At 50.8% G+C, this 19145-nt stretch overlaps 1 protein-coding gene across 1 annotated transcript in view; it reads left to right on the top strand.

Annotated features, from left to right (window-relative positions):
- PAPPA2 (pappalysin 2) overlaps positions 1 to 19145 on the top strand; it is a 113307-nt gene that overhangs the window by 3662 nt on the left and 90500 nt on the right. The window contains exon 2 of the mRNA XM_062580916.1: positions 4910 to 5972. Coding sequence (XP_062436900.1) covers positions 4910 to 5972 — 1063 coding nt within the window. The remainder of the gene's footprint in view (positions 1 to 4909; positions 5973 to 19145) is intronic.

Raw genomic sequence — 19145 nt, 5'->3', positions numbered from 1 at the left:
AGCTGCTCTGGCTGCTGTCAGACACTCGCTAACCCACTCTGGCCAAAACTCCACTGGTGAAGGTGTTTAAGGAAACGAGGGCGCTTTGATGGCCCTGGCTGGGGAACAGTGCCACGTCCGGTCCTGTTGGGAGAGCACATGTTGCACCGAGTCCGGCACATTGTCTGGTATAGTCTCAGGTTTTCCCTTCCCTTCCCTCATTACTTTCCTCAGTGTTTACTAGCTGATTCCTATTTGACTGCCCTGGTTAAGACTTAGCAAAACAAGCCAGGAGCTGTTCTTGTTTCAGACCCTCTAGAGCTTTAGCAGCCTCGTGCCTGAGTCTCAAAGCGCAGCTGAACTATCCCTTGTGCTGCAAAGAGAGGAGCGGGTAGCTCAGCTTCTGGCCCCCGGCAGGAGCAGAACATGCTGCTTTTGAATGTGGTCCTTACCGCGCGGAGCGTTTCACCTCTTTAGAGGCTTTTCCCTCCATCAGGCACCCTTCCTGGCAGCTTTTGTGTAATCTCAAGCCGCAGCTGAAGCCAAACAAGTTATCTGTTTCTCAGCTCTGCCGACTTTATGGTCCAGTCGCAGGGGACCAGTGTTCAAACAGGCTCCTCTTACCTGCTCCCTGTCTCCGTCTGAAGCCTGTGTGGCAGCTCATTTTTGTGTCCGCTATTCCCTAAACATTTTTTAGTGTATTTGATCTAATAGAGGGTGTGTGTCAGCCAGTGTCTGCTCTTATGCCTTCTGGAGATCCTATTACGTACCAGATAGCCAAACTCTCCGTGCTGCTGCCTCATTGCCAAGCAGACACTGAGAGACCGCGCTTTCCACTGCTGAGCTTTCCTGCCTTAACTGGGTACTTGGCCACTTCTTGGCCAGAGCATGAAGCTTTCATCAGCATTTGCAATGCCCTTCTCCACCAGCCCTGGAGGTCCCAGCTGAATTCTTTGGGGGGCATTTTTGTGGCTACTTTTTTTCACGTATCAGTGCTTAAGCAAGGCTGCTTCTCTTCATTTTTTTTTGCATGGTTGGCAACAACTCTTGTTTTTAAACCTGAATTTATCACTCTAATCACTGACAAACATCACAAACCCTATTAGATTTCCCTTTTCCCGTCGTATAGATTAAAAGCAGAGTTGCACTTACAAGTGCTGAGGCAATTGGCTTCCCTTTCCTCTGCAAGCAGCTGTTTCCCTTTCTGGTGGGCAGCCCCCAGGAAAAAAAATTCAAGTACCTCGGCAAGCTCCACAGCCTCCCAGGTCTCCAGGACCTCCCCTCACTGATCTGGAGCTGCTAGCCCTAGCTTACTCAAGGGGCTAGAAATTGGTGCTGGTTTATTGTGAAGGATCTTGGGAGATACCAGGAGCACAAGGCCACATCTCCATGGTGGCCTATGGGTTCAAAAAGACTCCTGTCTTTCTGTTTCTGGCTACCTCTCAGCTGGGTGCTCAGCCCCACAGACTATCAGCTGCAGCTAGTCTGCTGCCCAGGATAGGTACCAAAGGGCTAGCGCAGGAGCTTGTCCTCTCTGAGCAGCTGGGCTTGGAGAAGACCAGAGCTTTTGTGGGCGCTCCCTTTCATAGGAAGGCTTTGATTGTGAGGAGCTGTGGTGGCAGTCCCTTGAAGGCCCGGCTTTGCTGTTCTGAAATGGGATCACAGCCGCAGCACGTGCTGACCTGCCTGCACGCTTCGTAGCTGCTGCTGCAGCAGAGATTTCCTCTCTGGCCCTTTCTAGGAAGTGCCAGCTGCCGTCCTAGCAGGTTTCCAGCCCTAATGTAGAACTGACCTTGGCCTTACTTGAATTGCTCTGATGAGGTCTCCAGACCTTGTTTTAGGTTTGTTTAAGGTTCTTTTGAACATTTTAAAATTTTTGGGGCACTTCCAGGCTCGGCTGCAATACAAGTTTGCAAAGATACAAGCTCAGCTCACGTTCCCCCCTGGAAAACTCTTCCATCCTGACACTATTTTCCTGTTTTTTGCCTCAGTGCTTAATCAAATTTGGGGCACTCTAAACTGTTACCAGGTTAAATGCATGAGTTTTCCTAATAGAGAAGATACCAAGCCCTGTTTCTTTTACATTGATGATGACCAAATACTAGAAGATGGCTTTTGAGTTTGCAGGTCCAAGCATCTTTCAGCCAGTATTCAGCTCAAAAGTATTCTCCAGCTTTATTTTCTCTTTACGGCTGCAGGGCTTCTTCGACTTTCTCCTGCTTCTTGGCTTCCCTCTGTCTCAGCTTCCCTGGTCTTTCTGCCTCCCTTTCACAATCCATCAGAAAACAACAGCTGGCCAAACCCCATCCACCCACGTGAGCTTTGTGCATGGCTGCCTTTGCAGTGAGTGGTGACATGTATCCCTGTCTGCGGTGGCTACAACCCATTGCAAAAATAAAAGCACCACCCTTCTCATGATACATTAAAGGAACAGGACAGGGAGGGGTGCCTGTCCTGAGTTTTAAAGGGGCTTAAAATAACCTTTGCAAATTTATTAGCATCCTCTGGCACACTTGACCACGAGGCTGGCGTGTTTATGAGGGCTGGCAGGAATATGTGGGGTCATGGTAACCTGGCTTTAGTCAAATCCTTTGGATGTAATCCAGGAGGTCCTGCTGAGTAGCTTCTTCTCTATACATCTGTCTCTCTCCACTGGCCTCTTTGAAATAATGATGACAGCTACAGTTTCCCCAGGGCCAGAGGAAAGGAGTGATGTCAGGAGAGGAAAAGAGAGGCTGGAGAGCTACTGCCGCTGAGTGGTGTGCATCACGCTGACAGTCCCCAGGGAGAAGGGAGGCAGAAAGCCAGAACAGGAACGGAGTGACTGGCTCCTAATTTTTACCTGACACCGTGATGCCAGGGAACAGGACAGATGGTGTATGGGACAGGAGCAGGAGGGTGGGCGGAGCTACTTAATCCAGGTGTAGAGATGGGTGGCCAGGTTTGGCTTGAGAAGCTCTGGCCAAGCTTTACAGAGACCGTGTGAGGACCTGTGTGTGAATATGTTCAAGTACTGTCTTGAATCAGTTCACTCTAGCTTGCAGCAGATCTGCTGCAAGTTTTGAACCGGGGCAACTTCAGCTTAAATTGATTCAAGAGAAACCTGTGCAGCTGGGTAGAGACAAGGCTAGGGAAAAACAGGAAGCTGAAGCCTAAGAAAATTTGCAGTAAGAACATAAAAAGAAGACGGGAGCCACAGCAGAGCTTCAGGCATGGCAGTGGTTTTCAGTGGCAGCAGTCAGGCTTAGGACCTCAATGAAGTTCCTCAGGACGCTTTGCTGAGGCAGATGAAAGGCGGCGAGGGCTCTGTGTGTGTCTAAGACACTGCAGTCCTGGCTTTCTGGCTCTCTCTGCTTGGAGAGCCATCGCATCTGGAAGCAATTTGTCTTGGTGGTGAATGGGAGAGCAGGGGGCTCAGAGGCACGGGGAGGAGGTGTTGTTGTTGAAGAGTTTATCATGAACTCTCACTTCAGGGCGGGATACCAAGATGCAGGGCTTGGAGAACCAGACTGCTGCCTGCTTGCTGGATTTTCAAGATGGTTTGAATTCCAGCTTGTCACTGTTGGCTGAAGGGAAATTCAGTCCGGGGCCAAGATTTTAAAAAGCAAAGCTTTCTAAGTGCCCGTGGAAAGGCATTTTAAAGTGCTTGGCACCTGCCTTCCGAAAAATCTGACCTGCCAACAGCCGGACAGTCCGAATGTTGATACACCCTTGAAAATCAAGGCCAACCTTGTCTCCATGAGAAAGTGGCACCGATAGGGCTTGGGAGTGTGATTTCAAGCCTGCTCACCCCAGCAGATGATTGTGTGAACAACCTGGCTGCAGCAGAAACTGAGCTGGTTTCAACACATGTGGGGTTACGACTGTGTGATGGAAGCACCTGAGATATGGTGGCTCAGCAGGTTACCGTCAGCTGTCAGCAGAGCTGCAATAATTAATTGCAAGGGGACCTTGAGCCTGTCTCAGTTGCAGATTAAATACATCAGCTTATACTACCAGGGAAGTGGGCCAGCCGGCAGGCAGCAGCTCGGCCACTTCTTGCCTTTTGCTTCTGGCTTCCCTGTGGCTGATGGTGGGGCTACAGGCAGCTCAGACGGCTGGAGAAGACGCAGAGGAGGAATTAGCACCAATAAACCCAGCCTGCCCTGAGCCGCGCTGAAGTGAAAGTATCGCTTCTCGGCGCTGCGCTCGCAGTAGCTCCAGCAGTTAAAACGCTGATTTGAGGCGGAGGAGAGGCCAGTTCTCCTCGAACCGTTTGTGCGGGAAGGTCTGGTCCCAAAGGCCCGGCCGCATCTCGGCCCGCCTTAGGCGGGAGCACGGCGCTTTGGGACTCTCCTGTAGTCGAGGGGGAGAGGAACGGACCTCTCCGGAGAGCGGTCCGGGCGCCTCGGTGAATTAGGGGCCCAGAGGCGGTGTTTTCAAAGGGTGGTTTTATCTCCCCTCGCTAGTATTTCAGGGCCTCAGGGCCACTGATTTCCCGGGGTACTAAGTGCCTGGAGGCCTCTGGGTCTCGACCGCAGGCGCTCAGGAGTTTTCCCCTCCCTCCCTGCCCCTCGCCCGTCTGCGCTCGACGCGCGGCTGCGAAGCAAACTGGAGCGTGAGGGAGAGCCGTGAATCCGCCCGGAAGCTGCCGGGGAAGCAGTCCCCAGGAGAGGCTCTCTTGCCTCCGGTTGCTGCGTTCTCCTTCTTAAAAGCTCTGGCCCGCAGATGAAAAGCTTAGCGCCTAACGCCGTCCCGGAGGAGCGCTCGAGCGCGCCTCGCTCGCGCCGCCGCTCCTTCCCTCCCTCCCTCCCTCCCCGGCGCTTTCCCCCTCCTGCCCCTCTCCGCTCCTCGCCTCGCGCTCCCTCCCCTCCCCGGGAAGCGGCCGCCGAGGGCCCGGCTCCCGGCGCGCGCGCGAGCCCTCCCCGTGTCGCCTTGCCGCCCGCTGCAGGTGTGTTCGACAACTGCTCCCACACGGCCAGCGACAAGGGCTGGGCCCTGGGCATCCGCGCCCTGCAGCTCCGCGGCAAGAGCGACGCCCGCTTCTTCTTCTCCCTCCGCACGGACCGGGCGGCCGCCGCCGCCGTGGTGGCCGGCCGCCACCGCTACCGCCCCGAGGCCTGGACCCACGTGGCGGCCACCTACGACGGGCGGTGGATGGCGCTCTACGTGGACGGGGCGCGGGTGGGCCGGGCGGGCCGGCAGGCCGGGCCGCTGCACAGCGCCTTCATGGCCTCCTGCCGCACGCTGCTGCTGGGCGGCGACGCCTCGGGCGCCGGCCACAACTTCCGCGGGCACCTGGCGGGGCTGGCGCTGTGGCGCGTCGCCCTGCCCCAGCCCCGGCTGCAGCGCCCCTTCCTGGAGGGGGCGGCCGCCGGCGCCGCCGGGCTGGCGCTCGCCGCCGGCTTCGCCGCCCCGGAGGAGCGCTGGGCCCCCTTCAGGGAGGCGAGCTACCCGCGCCGGCGGGCCCTGCCGCCGCCGCCGCCCCCCGTGCTGCGGCCGCTGGGGCCGCCGGCCTGCGGGCAGACGGCCTGCGACAACGTGGAGCTGGCCGCCGGCTACAACGGGCACTGGCCGCTGCGCGGCGAGAAGGTGCTGCGCTACCGCGTGGTCAACGTGCTGGACGACGACGGCCGGCGGCCCACGGTGAGCCGCGAGCAGGTGGCCCGGCAGCACCGGGCGCTGAGCGAGGCCTTCCGGCCCTACAACATCTCGTGGCAGCTGAGCCTGCTGGAGGTGCGCAACTCCTCGCTGCGCCGGCGCGCCGTGCTCCTCGGCTGCGAGCCCAGCAAGATCGGCAACGACCACTGCGACCCCGAGTGCGAGCACCCGCTCACGGGCTACGACGGCGGCGACTGCCGCCGGCCCGGCCGCTGCTTCTCCTGGAAGCGCCGCGACGGCGTCTGCCACATGGAGTGCAACAACATGCTGGACGACTTTGACGACGGCGACTGCTGCGACCCCCTGGCCACCGACGTGGCCAAGACCTGCTTCGACCCCGACTCGCCGCAGCGGTAGGCGGGGGGCTGCGGCCGGAGGGCGGGCGGGCGGGCAGGGTGCTTGCTTCCCCCCACCTCCCCCCAAACCCCACTCCTGGGGCGGAGAGCCGGGACCGCGGGCGCCACGGGCGAGTCGAGCCGGCACGTCGCCTGGGGCGGGCGCGCGGGTGGCAGGGGGGCGAGCCCGCGTTCGTGGCTCGGGCGGACGGACGAGGGACCCCGCTACCCCGACTCTGCGGGCTGAAAGCAGCCGAGGAATCGCTGCCCCGTCTCCACCTTGCCCCCAGCCCCGTGCCTCGAGGTTAAAACCCAACGCTTGCGTTTTCCTTTACGTTTCAAACGCGTCTCCCTGCCTGCCGGGGCGGGGGAGACGGAGGTAGCCCTGCTAGCGGGGCGCAGGGCTGAGGTGTGGAGCAGCAGGCACGAGTACCTCCAAATCCCCCGGGGAAGCGGCCTTGGCCCGGCGCGGCGAGGGGCTGATCAAAGGCGAAGGTTGCCAGCGCGCTGAAAGATAGCGATGAGCTTTTGTGCCCGAAAGCTGGTGCTTTTTTTCCAGCTGTATCTGATGAGCTAATAAAAGATCACCTCTCCCTGCAAGCCTTTCCCTGATCTCTTCCCTGATATATTTTCAGATTTGGCCTCTAGCTGCTAGAAAGTATTGAGCAGAAAAAAATATATGTATAAAAAAGAACAATTTGTGGGAAACCGAAGGAAGAGCTCGGGTGCCGGTACCCGGTGAGAAAGGTCTCCTGGCTGCCTCAGAACTGAGCTGCGGTTTGAAAGCGAATCGCCCTGTCGTTGCAAAGGCCAGGCCTGGCCAAGCCGTGCCGCGCGGGAGGAGGCTGCGCGGCGTCCGCAAGGCCCTCGCGGAGCGAGGAGCGCTTTCGGGGGGCGGCAGCCTGGCTGGACCGGAGAGGAGATGTCTCCCTGCGGGACGGGAGGCCCTGGGCAGCGGGGACAGAGGTGACGCTGGTGCCGTCCGTGGCCGCTCTTGGGCTTGGGCGCGCCTCCCCGAGGCCGCGGCAGAGCCGGCTCCTCGCTTGCCCTCTCTCCCCGGCGCGCCGGGCGCCAGACGGGAGCTGAGCCTGCTGTGTCACTTGCCTCTGAAGCACCGGCAGCTACACTGATCGTTTCCAGCACTCAGGGCTCTGCCAAGTGTAGTGTTTGGACAGAGACGGGGAAGGGGAAAAAAAGTCATGGTTTATGGCTTTCCCTTTTTTTTTTTTTTTTTTTTTTTAAGTCCTTTCTGTCTTTGTGTCAGAGAAAATTGTTCATTCGCCGCTGCTCTGTGTGTGTGCTGTGTCTATCAGGTACCAGGAGGTACCAGGAGAAGCTCTCGCTCACGCATGTTTGTTCATGCCGATGGGCAGAGAGGTCCGCCTAAGCGGGCGCAGTGCAGTGAGGATGCTAGGTTGGATGGCATGGTCTGTTGAGAAAAACTACAAGGAGGTTTTTACGGATATGTAGCTCTTTCGACCCGCTTCCCTTCTCACTCTGTTCCCCAGGCTGTGGGAGCAGGCAGGCTGCAGCCCTAAGTACCTTTTTTTTCTGAGCCTGGCTTCTTATGTCTGCTGTTTCCCAGGTGGTAAATGCAGGGTAGGGGGAAGCAGGTGTCTTTGATGCGAGCAGTGATGATGTGAGGAGAACAGTGCTTCTTTTCATCCATTTCTGAGCATTTCTCACATGTCCTTCAGAAGTATGAGAAAATGCAGGAGGAGGACGAGAGCGCCCTTCTTCCAGGGCTTGCCTCTAGCCATGGGGCTGCAGAGCTGTGTCTCTGACTGAGTACCCCGCCAGCAGATGTTTTCGCACCTGTGGAAGTCTCCCCCGTGACCACAATCTTCAGTGCACTGTTTCTACCAGGCCTTCTGCTTTCCAAATGCTCTGCGAACACTAAGACCCGGATGGGAAGTTGTGACCGCTCAAGCACATGGAGTATTTTCCTAAGTGCAGGGGAGGTGAAGTTGCTCTCCTGTCTCCAGGTTGGCCCTCTGCTGTTGGTGGCCACATGGCATTGCTGTGATCCATCCAGCATCACTTGGCCTGCATGAATGGCTTTGTTTTAGCAGGGCAAAGGGTTGGTCCTTGCCCTCTGTATGTAGTTAGAGAAATGTTTTCATCCTCAGAGACAAAGGGCTCCACCTTAAATTAAAAAGGCCAAATTTTTGCTGGTATGAATCAGGGCTTCCATTTGTCAGGATTTTCCCCTGAAAGATGGGAAAAAAAACAAAAAAAAAACCCAACAACAACAACTTGCTTCTGTGGGAAAGGAATGGGAAAGTGGGAACACTAGGGAAATAACAAATCTTCTGCAATTTTCTTTCCACAGATCTCATTGGTCAGAATATAAGACAAGATTGACTATTTGTATTCTAAACCCTGAAAAAGAAATCCAGTGTGCCCTGCATTTGGGAAATGTGAGGGCATGAACTGATTCCTGCTAATGACAATTTTTTCTGAGCCATCTTTTGCAGACTTGTTCAAAGAAGTTTGTGGACTCCTCTCTTCTCCAAGCTCATCCTTTCCAATAGATGGTCAGGGTGCCTGCATCCCTGGGGAAGAAGGGGAGCATTTGCACAAATTCTGTATATATATTGGGAAAGTCTGAGGACTTTTTTTAAAGAGGAGTAATCTGTGTTTAGTGATGCAGCATGGACAGAAAAGTGGCAGTCACATTTGGCAAAGTGTGGTCACCCAAGCCATGCCCAAAACTTGAGGTGGGTGAGTAATCACCAAAACATGATGCTGCAACCAGCAGTAGTGGAGGTGAGGGCATTTCTGAGATATTCGGGGTGATCCCTGAAAAGAATTGACAACCTCATCTTAGATGGTTTTCTTTTGTGAAGGAGGCCGTTTTTGAGGCCATGGGTAGCTGAATCTTTTCAGAAAGAGCTGAGACAAAGCCAGCGCTGCAGAGGTGAGCAGGAGCAACAGTGGCATAACAGCTAGGCAGAACATTGCAGCAGATGTGGTGAGCGGGAGCTGCTGTTTAACTACAGAGTGCTCCAAGTCTGCAATGCTGACTCTCCTGTGACACATCTGAATTTGTTTATTTTGTGGGAAAAACACCGGGAAATTGGTAGCACAGGTCTGGGAAAAATCAAGGAAAGTTTGACTGCGCCATTGGGAACACCTGATAGGCAGCACAGACAGATTGAGTGCCATTCCTCCAAAGTTGGTGGACAAATCCCAACATACACAAGCAGAAAGCTTTAGCCCGAGGCATTTTGTTCAGGCAAAGCTCCCACTGAGTCAGTATCTCTGGGTTTGGTCATAAGTTATTATACTTAAATGAACATTTATGAGGATAGGGCAGCTGGGGAACTTGCAGAAGGATTTTTAGAGTGGAAGCCAAAACAGGAGAAATAATGTGAAATAAAATTTAACAAACTGAGGAAAGGCAGCAAAATAGGAGCCAGGTGCTTAGGTCAGAACAACAGATCTGATTTTGGTTTCTAATTGGAGCAGAGTGAGTGAGCTGGTTGCTCAGCTGAGCAATCTGTGCTTTTTTTTTTATACCTGCTGAAGAACCATGAGTCAGAGTTTAGGACTGAGCTGGAGGGAGCTGTGGCTTTGAGAGTGCTGGTGGGGAAACAGAATGATTTAGATGTGAATGCTTCTTAGCATGGCCAAAAATAGTGTAAAGGAGAGAGTCGAAGTGAGACACTGGACAACTTCTTACCAACGCTTTTGAAAGAATCAGTTTGTTCTGGTTAAGTGTCTTGATAGCTTGTCTCGACTCAATGAGGCCATGAGCAACCTGGTCTAACTGGACCTCCTTTTAGCAGAAGGTTAGACTAGAGACCTGTGGAAATCCCTTCCAACCTATGTGATTCGCTAATAGCGTTCAATCAGCTTTTTTTTTTTTTTTTTTTTTTCCTGAGAAGCTCTCTCTCGTCTAAGTAGTTCTGATCTGCAGCCAGAGTTTTGCAACGTACACTGTTTCCTTAGGAAGATCTGAGCTTGTTTACTTCTCCAACGCTATTGTGTCAGTGATGCACTTCAGGCCTTGCTAGAAGATGCTAGAAGAGCTGCTTCTTAGGTATTTAATAGCAATTGCCTGGGACATATTTCCTTACAATTTTTAGAGGGTAAGAGGGATTAATGAGTTCAGCCCTTGAATCACCTGGCACATGGAGGAGATTGTGTCAGCTGTATGTCCACCTTCTCTTCTGGCTACAACTTTAAGCTGTCCTAGCCTTGGCCTGGAGGAGACTCCTAGAATCTGTGTTCAGTTGTGTAGCATACAAGGACTCTTTTTGTTCCCTGTATACAGAAAAAGAACACACCAGGGAGAAGAAGGTTCGAACCATGACCCAAGACTACCATAGTCTCTCACAGCATCACACAGCAGGCAGGACTGGGACATATATGCTACTCCTACCCCTAGCAGAGGAAAGACAAGCAGGAACAACATTGCTTAGCTTGTACAGTTAAGCCCCTGGGCCTGGAATTATTCAATGCAAGCCCATATGGAAGGACCACATTAGGTGTAAAGCTGCTGTGGGCTCCCTCTATGTCCATGAAACTTCCAGTGGGGTTACTTAAGGTCTGATGAGGTCTTGGGAGAGGGCTAGATTCACTTTGTAGAGTGCCTAAAGCAACAAATATCCTTTCTAAAGTTAAGCGGGGAAAAGCAAGTCTTGTTACCTTGCTTTACAGGGTTAGCACTGAAAGTAGATTAGTCAGAGCTTTGCAACAGCACAAATCCCACTGTTCTTTGAGCCACAACCACCTGCCAGGCAAGGCAGGTGAGCTTACCTGACCCTAATATGGTTTATGGGAAGGCTGTTGGAGGACTTTTGGCACACAAGTATTTTTACTAGAATCTTCAACAGATTCCAGTTGAGATAAACTTAATCTCTGTCCTTTACCCCCTAGATGGGCCAACACCCACGTGTAAAACGTATCAGAGGGACTGTGTGTTGTGACTAGAGTTAAATTTGACTTGGAGCTCAAATGAGTGTAGACATATCCTGTAAGGCAACATCATAGGAGTAATAAATAGTGAGTTAAGAACTTCTCTTTCACCCTGATTTGCTGTATTAAGAACAAGAAAATAGACAATGACGGAAGAGTTGTCTGCTCTCATACTTTACCCAGTCTTGCCCTGATATGAAGCATTTTCCAGGAGTTGTTGGCAGCTGTTGGCAGTGCAATGCCAGGGTCTGGAGTAAAATTTGCATTGATTTGCTGCAGACACACATCTTTTGTGCCTGAGTGCTGTTCTAATTGGTGCTCTTGGAAAGAAAGCAACAACAGCTCATTAACAGCAATTAACACTCAGTGAGGGTCCCCCTCAGGCAGTTAGTCAGTGAGATTCTGGTGTGTGACACAGTTAATGTGAAAAGAAATACTGCAGGGCAGTCTGCATGGCAAAGACAGAGCTGCTGGGCCTTTCATCTCAATATTCAACATAATAGTAGAAGTAACAGAGGTAACAAAAGAAGGTGAACAATGACCAGGCATCTCAAACCTTCTAGTGGCCTAAGCAAGGCTTGTCTGCCAGGGATACGCTGGGAAGTGAGGTCAGGCTGACCAGAAGCAGCTCTGAGCACAGGTGATACAGGCAGTCACCTAAAGTGGCAGGCTGCTACAGGGGACAAAGTGGCCCTGGGTCCCTTCCTACTTGGCCTGTGCCATGGCCCCAAAGGCCAGGCTGTCTGCAGGGACCAAGGCCATGGAAGGGATGAGGGTGCACAACAAGCTGTTTGAGTAAGAGCCCCCACTCCTCTTCTCCCCTCTCCTCCCAGCAGGAGCAGCCAATTCAGCTGCCTGGGGTTCTGTCTGTCCCACTTCTTCCCCCTTTTTTTTCCTCTGGGAGCGGGGATCCCTGTTAGCCCCTCCTTCCTGGAGAAGCAAATTCAATTTTGCCTCCACTGGGATGTTTTTGACCGTAGCTGAGATATTAGGGAATCTGATGAACCTTAATGCAAGCTTCGCTGGCGTCCCTTCCAAAGAGAAGGATGCTAAATTGGATTAAGGCTGCCTGGGAGACTCCTGCTGTTTAAGCAGACCTCTTCAAAAAGTAATCCAGATTAACTTTACTGAATGTGTTTTGTAGACCAGCCCCCAAGGAAGAATGTATTATTCTGAACAATTCTCTGGTATTTGAGTAGTCCATTGTCGGAAAACAGCTGAATTTGATTGTACTGGTAGTTAAAAAAAAAAAAAGTAAAATGGAGAGCAGCTGAGGAGCAACTCAATATCTTGGGGCAGCAGCTGACCTGTCCAGACTTTAATCTCATCCAGACAGTAAGGCTGCTCACTTCCTCTTCTCTTTGCCACAAGAAGCCTTGGTAGATCTTCCTCATAGGAAAAGAGATCAGGTATGCAAAAAATTCTTTTAAATTTGCAAGACCTGGGAGCAAAATGAGGTTGTTGACACTTTTGCAGAGCATGGACATGACTGGAATTAGAAGGTGTCTGCAGACACCTTCGCTTACTGCCTGGGGTGGTCTGTTACTCGTGGGAAGGACAGAGAGTACAAACCTACAAACTACTGAACTTGCTGCCTGTGAGATGTCAGCTAGAAGAGATTATTTTCTTGCTTTGTGTTTATGTGAGGAAAGCATGGTTAGGAGGTGCTTCTGCTCAGGGCCTCAGTCCCAATTGTTTCCTTGCTCCACACAGCACCTCTTGGAATCTCACTAGTCTGGATACAAGTGTTGGCCTGATGTTCACCAAGGACCACGCCTCAAGCACTGAACTTGAGTTTGGAGTCTTTTAAGTGTGGTTGTGAGGATATGAGCACTTTGGGGAATTTAGGGGTGGCTAAACTGGGTTCACTGGTAACTGAGCTTGTTGTTCGTCCTCTCTGATGGACCTGTTGGGGCTGTGGAGGCACAGAGGGTAGTTAACAGTGCTTTTTGCTGGACCTTGATGGATTCTCTGGTGAAAACCTTAAGGTATCATGAGAATAGTTGGCTCTGAGTTCATTAAACAATATAGTCTTTCCTCACTGGAGAGCCTAGGCTCTCTGAACTTTTTCCATTGATTCCAGATTTTCAGACTTGGCAATGATAAAAGAGATTGTCCTTGGTATAACTCACTATGTGGGGAGGATGGGATATCTACTAAATTGCTTGCTTGTAATGTAAGTTTTTTCAGAGACTATGTCCATACAAACATGCCTGTAGGTTACTGAGCTCAAGCTGAGCCCAATCTTGGGACTGAAGACCTTGAATTTGATTTTGACCTTCACAGACAAAATACGCGTAAAGTATTTTGCATGTAACAAGCCCTTAGTAAGCAAGAGTCTGGTGTATTGTGCCAAAGACAAGCCCAACAGTGTGAGACTCTGGTCTCGGGTCCCTCACCCTCAAGAGGGCTCAGGACTTGGGATGCTTGTGGATGCACATCTGGGTGTGTAAACCCTGAGAAGATGAGTGTGCTGCGTGCTTGATCAGTGCCAATTAGTGAGATCTGTGGCATTTTTACATTTATGCCACCTCCAGGTAGTCCTGGGGAACTGCGTGCCCTTGGCCTCTGGTTGGTGCTGGCTACTGCCTTCTTTCTCTTCCCATTTCTTCCTTCCATTTGATACACAAGTCTTTCCTGTGACATATTCCATATGCTGGTCTTTTCATTTTTTACCTGCACCTCTTCCAGGCTCTTGAGAGAGAACTGTATTGCATCTCCCAACCTGTATTGCAAAATGAGGCTGGGAGTCAGGCATCCCAAAGGACTCTTTGGGGATTACTTTCTACCATAGAAGGCATGAGAGAGGGAGATAATAGCATCTCTCATGTGGGCTGATGAAGGAAAAGGAAGAGTAGCTGAGGGCTGTGTCCCCAGACAGTGATGAGTGGTCCACAGAAGGAGGTCCAGAGTGTCAGAGGAGGTGTGAGTTGGGGATTCAGCATGGAGACAATGCCTTCCTTCCAATGGGAGGTGGCACCTCTGTGCAGCCATCTAGGGAAGGAGGCAGGCGATGTCTTGGAAATCCTGGTCAAGAGCAAAGGGCTACATATTGAACCTTTTGTAATCAATGAGAAAGCACTGGCTCCCTGCATGCTGCTCTGTCAGTGGGACTAGAACTCAGCTGTGTCACTCCAGGGGAGCAGAGGAGTGTGAGGGTTCAGACTACAAGTCCAGGGGCTGGTTACCAGCCCTTTCTTTGGCATTAGCCAAAATGTCTCATTCTGAAAAGCAAGTTGTAGCATTTCCTGGACGTGCCCAAATCTTCTGATGTGTCTTTCTGGGTGCCAGTAAGACGTAAAATCTACAGTGATGCAGTCACTGTTTTCCCAAGGTAGTAGGCTCAGAGGTTAATCACCAATGAACCTCAGCTGGAAGACATGTCTTGATTAACTCCTGCAAGCTTTTCTGTAAGTTTGAAGCTGTCATGCAGCATGTGCTGTGTGGTACCTGCCAGGTCCCACCGCCAGGGATAGCTGCATCTGCACAGAGAGAGAAGAAAGGATCTGCGTGCGAGGGGGAAGGGAGGATCCTTGCCCAGCAGTTGTAGGCAGCCTGGATGCTTTCGGGGAAAACAGTCTGTCCAGATGTGAGCTATTGTTCTAGCAAGCACAACTGTCCCGGAGGCTTACTTAAGGGGCTGATTTTATCAGGATGACAACTGTGAAGAACAGTGTGTGTTCAAGGGCTGGGGTGGTGGTGTGTGTGTGGGGGGGAGATGTCACTTTGTCCTTAGTTTTAGCCCTCCATGGGACTCCTGCTTGTCTGTCTGTATTTCTGTCTGCAGGCAGCTGGCCCCAGCTGAGACCCTCATGAGGCTAGAGAGACCCCAAGAAACAAAACAGCAGGGCAGCAAGGAGCTTGGCAACAGTCTGGTGGGACTTCGTCAGCTCTGCATTGATGGTGTCTCTGGAATGATTTATCCAGCGCTTGGGTTGGCAGGCTGAGCTGCAGCCATTGGAGTTGTTAAATGAACATATTGTTTTTAGTTTTCCTTGGCTCATCCATTCTCATTATTTAGGAAATCAAATTGTCCATCTGCAGAGGGTGATTGGGTTTGGGGGGAGAGGGAACAGGACGGTCCGAGTTCTGCGGAGCCCAAACCCACCAGAACAGTGCAAGGCAAAAAACCTCATTTGAAGGGTCTGTAGGGGGAGAGGACGCTAAGCATTTACGATTATCGCCTGCCAAGGGCTGTGCTGGGGTCCAGAGGCAGCATCGGATTTTTTGTTTGTGGTTAACGTATGATCATTACATTACAAAACTTCCCCAATAAATTATCTCGTGTCCTTTTTATATCCGAGAGGAAGGCATTTTTAGAATGCTGGCTTGTATGCGCCGTGCTCTGGGCTGGAACACCCAATCTCTTGGACCTAAAAATAAATTGGAGACTTGGGACTTGGTTTTTCCCTTAAAAAAAAAAAAAAAAAAAGAGAGAGAGAGAAAAAGAGAGAGAGAGAGAAGAAAAAGAAAGAAAAAAGAGAAGTTTGGGTTGAATACAGTTCTTTTCTTTTTCTCTGTCTCAGTCCCTTTCATAACCAATATCAAGGCTTCAAATACTTGGCCTTGAGTGAAAAACTGCTCTAGTGAATGTAGCAAAATTTTAGGTCTGTTTTCAAGACTGGAGATTACCTTTGTGGTGAAGACTTCAAGAGGAGGGACTTTGTAAAAACATAGGGCGGCATGGTTCCCTTTGCAGAGGAACTAGGTACTCGTTCCTCAATCCCACTGGAGCTTGATCCCTGCCCAACAAATTCGCCCCATGTTGCCAGTCCTGTTAAAAAGGTCTTTTACTTGCCAATATCCAGGAGCTTTCAGTCTGAACAGATGAGGCAGGCAGGAGCTGGAAAGGGCAATGACAGCCCAGAGGCTGGAAAAACAGGACTCTGTTTTCCGAACATCTTTTTGTAGACGTATTCTGCTGGTTTGTACTGCCTCATCGCTGCGTGTGCTCATTGTAACTCTCAGCTCTGGGCTCAGCTGAGCACCACTCAGAAATCCGTCCTATTCCGCTGCTGTATCAGTCAGGCAGGCTGGATAAAGAAGTGATACTGACCCTTGCTTGCCACTAGTGGTCATCAGGACAGTTTTTGGACTCGTTCAGACTCAGTCTAAGGGGCTTGGCCTCTCCCATCCTGATGGAAACTAGTTTGCTTTCCAGTTGCATGGAAACCCAACAGAAGTGTGGCACATGCCTTCTTGCACATGTGTTTTTAGGGTCATACTCACCACACTCATCTGGGCCATAGCTCTTCTTCCCACCAGCTCTCTGAGATCTGTCCTACAGGGAAGATGCTGTGGGAGATGGATGGGAAAGGAGTAAGCACCTAGTGAAACGGTGGTATTCAGATAGACTCTTACCTTCTGTTGAACAGCAGTGGGATGTGGCTTTCTAAATTCTTTAAGCTCCTTTGAAAAGCTCGTACAGCAAATATCGTGTCTTCTGTAGTGTTTGCAAACATGGACCCACCTGCCTGTGCTATAGGCAATGATATTTCCTGCTCCTTAGCTGGTAAAAACGAGGTACGGAAAACCTAGCTGTCTCATCTATTCATCATGGAACAGCACAGAGCTGGCATTGCCATGGGGCTCTGGCATTCTGCTTCCTAGTTCCTGGCTGGGGCAGAGGGTCATTTAATGACAGGAGATGAAGCTGACGATGCACAGCGCTGGTTAAATACATGGCAAAAATTGACTCTCCTATCTGCCCAATTCCCCTCTGTCTGGAGTGCTTAGCTGAGTCTCTTGGCCCTGAAGGGCTCTGCTTGACCACAAAAAGCCCATGCAATGGCAAGGAGGGAGAGCATGACTCTAGCCTGCTTTCTTCCCTCTGCCTTTTCCCCAGTAGACTGAGATATGCACAATAAAAATCGATAGTGAAATTCAGGTTCCTGGGAACAGAGATGTCTTTGCAGAGGTCTTGAGACCTCCCTAAACTTAAAATGTTTGTTGCTTTTTGCTTCCAGCAAAAAATGAAGAGAGGCCTAGATCTGATGTAAATCAGCTATGGTTTAGGTAGGATAGGGTTTATCTTCATAACTGGAGACAGGGAAAAAGAGCTATAAGACTTTATCCTGGCCCTGGAAGTTTTTTATTTTTCTTTGAAACAAACAATACAGGCAGACATTGAGCTGTACCTGGTTTTGTTTAGCTTGGAGCCTGCTCTAGAATAACTTGCCACTGTTGGATTCTACATAGCAAAACCACAAGGGGCTGCAAACATATTCCTCTGTTTCCCCCTGTGCTTCTCACTCATCCTCTCTCACACACGTTCTGCATAATGCAAGCATCTCGTCAGCCAGCATCAACATTATAAAAAGAAGGCGAGTGCTTATCCCACATAGTGGATAGTGAGTCTCTCCAAAGTGTGTTGGTGTGCACTGGAGCCGCGATGCTGCCTTTGCTGGGCTTTGGAGCTCGGCCATTAAGAGAAATGCTGGACTGCAGTTCTTCCCTCCTTTCCCAAGCTGCTGCTTTGCTATGTTGTCCTCCTCCCTGACAGGGTTCCTTTCTTTCCCTTAAATAGTTCAAAACTGGATCTTTGGATTAACTCTCCTCCGCAATACTTTTTTTTTTCTTCCTCCCTCTCTTCCCTCTATTCCCCTCTGTTTTCTTTTCAGAGATGATGATGTCTTGCAGTGATGGCTCTCTTCTCCTTCTTTAGGGCCAAATTTTCAGACAGTCCTCACACAACCCTTGCAAATGCACAGTAGCTTCCCAGATAGCTAGATCTGTAGTTGGAGCCATGCTCTCACAGGTAGCCGGGCATGTGATCTGGCAGATGAAGGATGGGTTTTAGAAATTGTTGTGATGGTCTAAGCCTCCTTCCCAGAGGCACTGTCAGCATGCCCTCTGAGAACAAGTGGCCAGGGCTGGATGCAGGTGGAAAGCCCACGCATGTGGGGTCCATCACTCAGATGGGCACAAGCTTTGGGGTTGCGCTCACAGGCCACATTTGGCCAGTGCTGTTGCTCCTTCCTCATGCGCTCTTGAGATGTGGGGGTGTAGTGAGTTTTGCTGCAGCTGTTATGGACCTACTTGAGGATAGCAGTGGGACAATAGCAAGTGGTGAGCTGCAATATGAGTCTCCTTTTCTTATTTCACTGATATAGAGGGGAGGCAACAGGAGAGACAAGGCTGCAAATCTCAACTCCTCAATTCCTGCTTTGTTGGATTTTTAAAGGTGGAAGTCAGAGGAAACAGCAGGACAGAAGTCCCTTTGCAATCTCAGGATTTTCAGGTCTATGTTTTTTGCCTGGCTTCCTACACAGGTGACAGGTACATGGCCTTGCTGTCCCACATGTGTGGGTTGGGCTACCCCTTCGCAATGTCTGAACCCGTTGGTTGATTTCAAACAGACAGGTGCAGATCTCAGACCTCTGTGTTCCTGCAAGCTCGTGGAAACAGGCAGCCACAAGAGGGAAGCTGACCCTGTGATGCCCCAAGTTGGGGAGTGGAGTAACTGCAGCCTGTGTTGAACCTTCACAGACCTTGGAGAGCCTGTGAGAGTGATAACCTTAAATACGTGCCTTAGCTGTGGGGAGAAAAAAGCTTCAGTTGGAGATCACAGATGCCATGAAATAAGAATCAAGGTTTAATCTGTTCTTTGCTTCCAGCATTATTTGTCTAGTAATTAGTTCTTTCCTGAGTTCACTCTGACTTATATTTTTGGTAGATGTTATCCCTAGATAAACCAAGAATTCTGCCTGAGAAACGTAGGTAACATCAACTGGTAACCTGTAGAGTGAGTTCAACTCAGGAGGACAAGGGTCTTAGAAGCACTTCTGGAGTTCCAGCTCCTGGAAAGCACTCACTGGGAGCAACAGAGTGCCCAAAGCCACTGAGGGCAAGTGATGAGGTCTGTGTCTTCTGCTCCCACTCATGAGAGCAGCTGGAAACTGAGCCGTTTTGAAAGCTTGGCTCTACATCACCATCCGATCTAATGAAAGGCGTGCCTGTACCTGTGTGAGACTCGGATGGGTCACATGTTTTAAGATGATCTCACCCATGAGGAAACAGTAAGTCTCTCTGAGGAAGAGATGGTCATGATTTATTCTGATAGAAATAAAGGCCAAATAAGCAAATGAAAACTCCCTATTGACCAGGTCCCTGTAATTTAAAAGGATTTTTACTACCTATTCCAGCATGCATTTGAAAACCTGCATTTACTCTTGCATACTACAATCAGATGGTTTTTAAGCCATTAAGGCCCATTGGGTCAATAACCATCATTTTCAAAAATCTATTAAATACTCATTTCCGTGGAAA

This window comes from Rhea pennata, chromosome 8 (assembly GCF_028389875.1).
Source record: "Rhea pennata isolate bPtePen1 chromosome 8, bPtePen1.pri, whole genome shotgun sequence".
NCBI lineage: Eukaryota > Metazoa > Chordata > Aves > Rheiformes > Rheidae > Rhea > Rhea pennata.
This window is presented reverse-complemented; position numbering and strand designations above follow the sequence as displayed.